General features: G+C 38.8%; 1 protein-coding gene across 1 annotated transcript; it reads left to right on the plus strand.

The window, feature by feature from the left end:
- Nucleotides 1–584: 584 nt before the first annotated feature.
- On the plus strand, nucleotides 585–8,252 carry nrsn1 (neurensin 1). The gene is made up of 6 exons (XM_051406381.1): nucleotides 585–698; nucleotides 4,184–4,303; nucleotides 4,542–4,634; nucleotides 4,763–4,881; nucleotides 5,276–5,463; nucleotides 5,605–8,252. The coding sequence occupies exons 2-6, from the start codon at nucleotides 4,205–4,207 to the stop codon at nucleotides 5,706–5,708; spliced, it is 603 nt and encodes a 200-aa protein (XP_051262341.1). The 5' UTR covers nucleotides 585–698; nucleotides 4,184–4,204; the 3' UTR covers nucleotides 5,709–8,252.
- Nucleotides 8,253–9,168: the final 916 nt, after the last annotated feature.

Consider the following 9,168-nt stretch of genomic DNA (forward strand, 5'->3'; position numbering starts at 1 on the left):
GTGAGAAAACTTAAAAACCTGGAAAGTAAAAAGTTTCTGATGTGCTGACTGAATGAATAACTCATGAGAGTGAGTTTGACTCAACAGCGGGCTCCTTCTCATTCTTTATTGAACGGGGATTTCGTAGCTGCATCGTGATGTGGTTTGTCTCTTCAGGTCATCGTACCTTCCTCGAGAGGAGCACTAAGATGATGACTAACACTTCCTTCAAAAGTTTTTACGTCAACGACAATGCTAAAAATAGACTTCACTGGAATGTGACTGGAATTCTGGAAACGGTGTGTGTATGTGGGTGTGTGTTGTGCATTATTGTGTACCTGCTGTGGATTGTGATACACAAAGCAAATGCCCTTGATCAGTCTGTCAGTCTATACATACATACATACATACACACACACACAAATACATAGATACATGCATTAACTCATTCATTCATTCATGAATCCATCCAGGCATGAATGTTCAATCTTGAATGGATGTCTTTCTGTTCTGCCTGGTTATTTATATTCGCCACTGAATCATAGTTTGTCATGTATGTGACGCCTGCGCAGTAGACAGCGTGGAAATCTGAATCATCGAAAGAGAGAGAGCGAGAGAGAGAGAGAGAGAGAGAGAGAGAGAGAGAGGTGACCGTAGAGTGATGGGACCCGGCTGAGGGAAGAGCAGCGAGTGATCACTCTCCGAGCTGGTAATGACAGGTAAATGGCTATTTGAATGATTTCCAGGCATATTTCTGGATGTATGGAAGCTCAGCTGATTGTTGTTGTTTGTACACAACATGTAGGGAAATCAGATTTTCTGCATAGATGCCTTCAACGATGTCATCCTCGCACACCATTATCATCTCGCACATCTGGAAGTAACGTTCGTGTGTGTGTGTGTGTGTGTGTGTGTGGGGGGGGGGTGATGTGGAAGAAAATGTTCTTTTCAACTTTATGTCACCTTTCACTGAAGTCGTCGGTGTGAATGTTGAGTCGCAGGTGTCTGTATGTTCATTTATGAGCGTTTCGGGCGTTGATCTGTATCATATGGAATAAAACTTCCACCCTGAGCTTGTACCAGCGGATGTTATTTTGTAGAGATTACGTTGTTCAGGTGTTGAAGGCGTCAGACGACGTGATTTAGTCCAAATGCTTTGATGCAGCTCGAGTTTTTAAGCTGAAAAGCGTGTGTGTCTATTTGTGTCTCCTTGGTGGGGGGGGGGTTAGGAGGACGACTGGATGAGGTCTGTTTTCAGACTGGCGTCACATATGACGTGTGTATGTTTTCCTGCTGGGTGCTGGGTGCTGGATGGGAATAATGGCGCTCCCGGTTCAACGGTTGAAATGACACGCTGGAGGCAGGGTTACTACATCGTTACTCCGCCATTTAAATCTCCATTTTGATGATTGTTTTGGATGTATTGTGTTTTATTTTTCAGAACCCTACTTTGATTTAGGTCCAGACAGGTTGCGGTTTGGTGTTGTGGGTGAGGAAAAATGTCAAAATAGGAGAGGATCCAGGCGGATGAGAATCTAAATGACCTTTTGGGAGTCATCTGCGAGCTGGTAGCTCATCCGAATTTAGTATTTAACCATTTTCACAGTTCGTTTTGATAGTATTGTTGCATATGGTTGCAGTTATCTTGATCAGTCTATCAAATAACCTAGCTATAGGTCAGTTTTGGCCATTTACTGTAAGTCTGTATCTGGGTGACTGTTGTCCTGGACCACATGAGGTCAAGGACACTGAAGGTCATTTTATGTTGTTTCAAAAACGTTTAATTGTAAATGCAAATATGATCGAGGAAAATTGGCCAGTTTTTAAAAGGAAAATCCTAACATAAATTCAAGTTTAGGGTTTGAATGGAAAATAAATTGATAAAAATAAATAAATAAATTGGAGTTTCTATAAATTGGAAAGTAATTGCAGTTCATACTCTGCAATCTCTCGTATTACCACATTTCACCTTTTTCATTTTCATTTAGTTTGATGGATGATGGATATTTAAACTTTCCTGAATGTATGCAGATATGGGTACATAGAGGCTTCCCAGCATCTGGGCAGAGGCAGATGTTCATGAGAGTTCTCATCAGGTACAAATCAGGCAGTAATATGATTAACATGAGGTTCCTGGGAACAGTGTGCCTCATCCTAATGTAGCATTTCACTCATCGCACTCATATTATGCTATCTGACTAAAACCCTGATGTTTTACATATACAGTGTGAATTCATGATTGGCAATTTATAGACACTAGACACTCTCCTCTATACATTTTTCACCAACATCTATCAACTGTGTTATCCAAACATTTACTGTATAAGGATTTCAGATAACAAAGACAGATTGTTTGACATTTAATCAAACCAATGAAACAGGTCAATCCTAAATCAAGGGTCTAAGGCTTGAGGGTGTTGTAGGCTTTACATATTTTTAAGTTTTTTGGGTAAATTTGTGATTTCGGGCTGTATAAACAAAATTCACTTGACTAGCTGCATCAAGAGACATATGTGAATGTGTAATGTCAGCTGTCAATGATGAGGAAAAGTGAGCAAGACATGTCCTCTATGGATTAGTTATTACTAAGGCCTTAAAAGTAACACATTTCATCCACAGACTAAACACACAACTTTGTGTAATGACACTGATGGCAACTCAGGCTGGAGGTTAAATGTGATTCTTTTGTTTTTAGGCCCCTTTCCTCCCATGTGACACTAGAAACGATCATATGGCCTTTTTACTGTACGACTTGCATCAATAAATTTTTGGCGATTGAAGGTTTAACTTCTCACCTGCATATCATTGCATATACAGCACCCTGAGCTCAGAGTGATTCCCTACAGTATTTAATTAGTCAACAAGAATTCAGGGATATCATTCATGCTTTTTCCTCCAGAGGTGTGTTATCATTGCTACTTTATTTTACATTGCAATGCCCACTAGATCTAGTTGATGTACATACCTCTCCTGATGCCTACTAAGCCTACTAAACCACTGGCTTTGTTTTTTTTAGATTTAATCTGGTGAATCACATCAGCTACAAATAGTGTTTCTTTGTTTACAGCTGTTGATTGTGTTTGTCACATGTGTCATAAGAGTACAGGATGCTGCTTTGGAATCATAACATGCTGAAAACAAATGTGTTACTTGGATGTGTGTCTTCACGTTATACTTCTTTTGGCATTTACAATAAACATGGCCAACACTGAGATCAATGTTTTATTCCCACCTCTGTTCCTGAAGTAGTGCAACAGAAACACCAGTTGAGATTTAGTGCTAGCTGACAAAAACTTGAAAAATAGTTATATATGTGTTTCAATAGAGGCAGTGAGCTGTGAAATGTCTCTGGATCTCAAATGGATACTGAGGGAATTGCAGGTGTGTGTGTGTGTGTGTGTGTGTAAAATAACATTTCCTAGATAGGTAGATGATTTATTGTCTCTTTTTTTTATCAGGATACAAGAGTTACTTTTATAGCAACAAAACAAAGTGGTAAGCAATATAATACATGGCAGTGTACATTCAGCTGTGACAAAATAGCTAGTTACATAACTTGAATGACCTTTATGTAAAACCACGAGTTTGGGCAAATGACTTCCTACTGCACATTATTGATTCATTAAAAAAAAAAACTTTTCCAAACCGCTCACATTAAGATTTGATAGCACATATAACTTCACATGCACTGTGATATACACAGTACTTCTTTATTTGGAAAACCATTAATTGTTATTTTTGTTGGCTTATTTGTTATGTGAATGGCAAACCTGATACATTATCTGTCTTGGAAGCACAATATGAAAAGAAAAGGAGGTTAACTCTGTGCATCTTCGGCACTCCCTGTATTCAGCCGACACAATATTAAATCTAACAAGGAGGGCCAATGTAATGTTTCATGGCTTATTTCATAACAGCAGACAAGGAGAATGCATCATTAATCTCAATCTCAATGTACTGAGGCAGCCATGCTTCAATTACAATGTTACATAACTTTCTGGTGCTGTGTGTGTGAGAGTATATGCTTGTGTGGATGAATAAATACATGTACTGAATACATGTGTGTACATGTTTATGCATGGGTAAAAGCTGGGAAGAGTTTGTCCACAAATTGTGTGGGTGGTTCCTTCAAGCAAGTGTGTGTAGTCAGGCATTCATGCATATGTGTGTGTGTGTGTGTGTGTGTGTTTGTGTGTGTCCTCAGGCAGGTAGACAGATGTGAAGGATGACTTCTTGCTCAGAGATCTGTGGGTCAGAGTATGCTGAGCAAGCTCAAGCCAGCGGGAACTGTCAGCAGTATGGAGTCCGCTCCTACCTACACCAGGTACAATGCACACACACACACACACACACATATGTGCACACATACAGAAGAGAGAGATGAGTATAGGGCATCCCTCTACAAATATAAACCATTCTCTTACATCCCAAAAAGCTTTTCTTGACAGTCTCATATTGTTCTAATTTACTTTATTTTTTTAACGTTAACAGGTTTTGTTTTTAGAATTTTATTTTTTTATATTTGCAAGGTAAAAAAAATATTTCTCTGATCCCTCATCCAGTTTTATGAGGAGTGCACAGCTTCTATCTGGGAACGTGATGAAGATTTTCAGATTCAGAGATCGCCTAGCAGGTGGAGCTCTTTACTCTGGAAGGTGAGGTGAAACAAACAAAACCACATCTCACCTGCCATTATTTGGACGGTCATGTCTTACTGCAAGCAATCTGTAATCACAACAAGACTATAGAGAACATAACAGACTTCTCTTTTTCCCCCCACCAGGTCTGTCTCGCGTTTGGCACCCTGATCTTGTTTGCAGGCCTCATCGTTGTTTTGGTGGGTTATGCCACTCCAGCCAGGATTGAAGCATTTGGCGAGGATGATCTCCTTTTTGTTGACAGGTACAGGAACAATACAATATATTAATGGGAGGGAGTGGATGTAATCTCTAATATTCTTACACAGATGTTCTGTATATTTAATTGTAATCTGTACAGTACATTCTTCCAACGGATGATCAAAATGGAGAACACATTGTTTTAATGGAATGCAAAAAGTCTTTGATATGCCCCCACTGGACAGCTGGTATTTCAGCCTAAGAAAAAAATTGCAATAAATTAACAGAGATCAAAAATCTCATATTTTACCAGTCAGTTAATTTAGTTTGAATTTGAAAATAGTTTTTAAAAAAAGATAAAATGTTTTTTCCAGTTTCACAACTGTAATCTGGTTGCACAAATATTGCTGATACACTTCTGAATAATGCTTTGAACTAAATGTCTTTTTATTGAACAGCCATGCTGTCAGTTTCAACCGCGCACTCGATGTCTGTAAGCTGACTGGTGCTGTGCTGTTCTGTGTGGGAGGCACCGCCATGGCTGTAGGTCTCCTGCTGTCTGCCTTTGCCAAAAGTTACTCCAAAGAAGAACTGTATCTGCAGCAGAAGTTTAAGGAGAGGTTGGCCGATCTGCACGCAACAGTTGGTAAGGTTTCACTCTCTACTGTCTTATTATGGCACATAGTGGGATAAAGGTTACACTGCCAGTGAGTAAATAAGGGGAATAGGTTACTGTTATACTTTTTGCGCATGAATATCCCACCTAGCAGGACTGCTTTTATCACAGGTACCCCCATAATGAGAGCACCGACCCCCGGAGAGGGAAAGGTTCCAGTCACACTTTCCAAAGTCCAGAATATCCAGCCAACGACCACAAAATCAGAGACCTGACAGAAGTCCAGATGAAGGCATAAAGTGAAGAAGTGCGTGTGTGTGTAATGACTGATCGGTGTGCAGACTGCACGTGAGTGCAAACACGTGTGTGTATGTCGCTCTATGTGTGCATTTTCTCTTTTGAAAGGTCAGCTTACATGACTGATAGTATTGGCTCTTCATCTTTATTAGCTGTGTTTGACATTAAAGCTTGATTTTAAGGTTATATGAGCGCAGAGTTAATATAGCTGAGCAAAGTTTAAATCTGCTGTTTGAACATCAGCTGTATGAAATTCATAGTAATCTCACAAAGCACATGCAGGACTTGGAGCCCTACCCAGAAAACAAACAACAAAACAAATCAATAGAACTCATCCACTGAACAACAACATCATAGATTCCACTGAGTATCTCTCTGTCCAGAGGATTCACATTTTGTAAAAGGGGTTGGTGATTCTGCTGGAGGGTGCAGAGCAGCAGATGCAATGTTTGAAGTGGTGATTGGCCCCCAAACACAGAAATGATCAAAAGAGGTAGTGAACTCAACAACCATTATCTCTGCCTTGTGTCTAAAAGGACATCAGAGGAGTGTGTCTATGTTCAGAATACTTTGCGTGTATATGTATGTGCAGCGCAAATTCATTACAACACTCACAGTGAGAGCTGTCGATCAAAACCGCACAATACGAACACATTATTATTATTAGCTTATAAATACTTCTTTTAAATCCTGTTTCCATGCAACAACAAGTCAAGAAAAGTCTTAACAGATTATCTGCTTTTAGTTCACACATCATCAGAACAGATTAGAGATAAACACATATTAGAACAGACCTTAAGGGTAGATTTCACATTTGGCATTTTCTTCTGCCGTAAGGCCTCTGACCTTGTCTCTTTCAGTGAATCTTCAGACAGGATCAATAGGCGAGACCAGACAGGCTGATGAAAGTACAATGAAGCAGACAGAACATGCAGAACTACATAGTCTGTCACTTAAAAAAGAAAAAAATTACAGATTCAAACAGATTACTTCTCAGATAATACAAATAAGGCATTCATCTTGCCTTGTATCTCATATGAAAATATTTTTTCTTTTTTACTTTACCCATGTTCTTCTTACTTTCCTCTAGACACACACCTATCCATCCAAGCATACACATTTTTGCAACATTTTGAATGAAATTGTTGTCAGCTATGAGTCACGAGTCGGTAAAAAGATGAGCAGGTGCTGCACGTTAAAATGAAGAGAGACAACAACAACAACAACAGATGTGTTACGTAACAGGCAGATGAAGAGAGCACATTCAGCTCTCCAATGTGTGACCTGTTGTTCGACAGTGCTCATTGTTTTCGGTCTATCTGGAACCCGCAGACGATTTAGATACAGTAACTGCCTTCCTGTGGTAAGACACACATTTCAAACTACCTAGGATATTTTGCTGTGTAAGCTGAACAGTATTCCGTATGTAATACTGTCGAAATGTTGCATCATCAAAGCTTTTTATTAACTGGTTGCATATTCACTTACATATTACAGTATACTTGATGTCAAAAAAGAGGTTACATCAAGAAGGTTTTATCTGTTATATATAAGCTTGGCAGTCACACACTGTAACTTTAACTTAGAAGCACAACAAAGCTGTTAATGGTCATGTTTTGCTGCTTTTTAAAACTTTTTTGTCTATATTTATTCTAAATATGTTTTTGAATATTGTGACCACGCCACTTTACATTGTTCTGTTTGTTGTTTATCTTTTGAATTCATTGCACACAGATACAACTTATACTGTAAGTTTATTACCGTACTTGGTTAGAACAATGTTATAGTGGTAGTCACAATCCAAGTGCCATCAAGCTACACGCCTCCTACTGTGCATCAGTGCTGCAGGTCCTTCCAAACAGTTCCCCCTCTTCAGATACATGCAGCAACAATGCCAGATACTTACTGTATAAAATAACAAACTTCTGTATTGGCTACTTACTCTACGTTCATGTAAGTTGACCTTTTAATTATTATTCCTACCGCCTCCACTTTTCTGTCTTTCTACTTTTACGTAGAAAAATCCTGTGATATCATTTAAAAGCATTTGGTCTTAGATACAACATGTAGCTATAACTACAATGAACAATCTGTTAACAATTAAGACATTTCCAAGAAACTTACTCAGAAACCCACAGTACAAAAAGAAAAAGACAACGTGTTATAAACAAACCCTCCTGTGTGGTCGGAGCATCATTTAGTGGTCAAAAAATGTGCCGACTTGTAGTTCCATGCTGTAAATTGTGTTTATTTTCATCCTTACATTGACCAAAGTTGAGTTCTACATTACAATACCACATTCACAATGCATACTTTTTTCTGTTTTTAATCTGACCATGAAAAAAATGGTCTCCCAGTTTAAGTGTGTCCTGATGTAACAGTGGATTCTCCCAGTAAATAAAAAAATATATACTGTAGGTACTGGAGGTTGGATTGGATAAAGAACAAATATATATCAATGTCTATACAGTATGTCTATTTTTCAAAGAACACAATAAAATTGAAATATCCACCGCTCAAAATGTGTGAAGATTGTATTTATCTTTTTATTAAAAACACACACTATAAATGAACTATGAATAGAAATGAACAGAAAATGTATCTCCCCATCACCACTGAATTTGTATACACATCACATATTGTATACATATCATATACTTTGACTGATAATAGACCTAACAATACTGGCAACAGAAATAAAAGTAATCACATGTGCTATTAGGCCTTCCAAAATGGGCCAAATTATTGTTTTTATACTAAATATTTATTTTTTTAGTCTTGCACTTCTGTACTAATTTGTCAACTTTCTCTTCACTTTGTATCCTCCTAAAATTTTAAGTACTAGTGATACAGCATTCAGTATACTGTACATGTTTAGGCAACATCTTTTTTGTTAAAGATTAAGTGTACCCCCTTCACTTCATGGAGAAAAACATAGAAAAGAGTCATCATAGGATTTGGTTTTCAATGATAAAAGACTGTCATTGGTGTTCAAACATGCTATGCCTTGATTACACTGTGTAGAAGCTCTTACCGTAATCAAGCGACACAGTCATTTAGCTAGGGGAAGTGCAGAAAGGTGTCATTGCTATCCAGAGCCTTATTAACACACACGCACACGCACACGCACACACACACACACACACACACTTAAAGGGGGCAGTGGAGGAGATAACACATAATTGATGGTAACTCCAGAAATAGCACCTTGAGGATCATCACCTCGACCAGTCAGACCGTATGACTCACATGCACATCCCCGCCCCTGCCTCCTCTGCCTTCCTGTGTCTCTTGCTCTTTGCTCTCTCCTTCTACCTCACCCTCTATCTCTCTCTATCTCTCTCTCTCTCTCTCTCTCTCTCTCTCTCTCTCACCTGTGTTCTCCCTCTCTCGTGGGATGGTGACTCACAAACACATTGACTGCATGAATCCCAATTT

Source organism: Dicentrarchus labrax, unplaced genomic scaffold, assembly GCF_905237075.1.
Source record: "Dicentrarchus labrax unplaced genomic scaffold, dlabrax2021, whole genome shotgun sequence".
Lineage (NCBI taxonomy): Eukaryota > Metazoa > Chordata > Actinopteri > Moronidae > Dicentrarchus > Dicentrarchus labrax.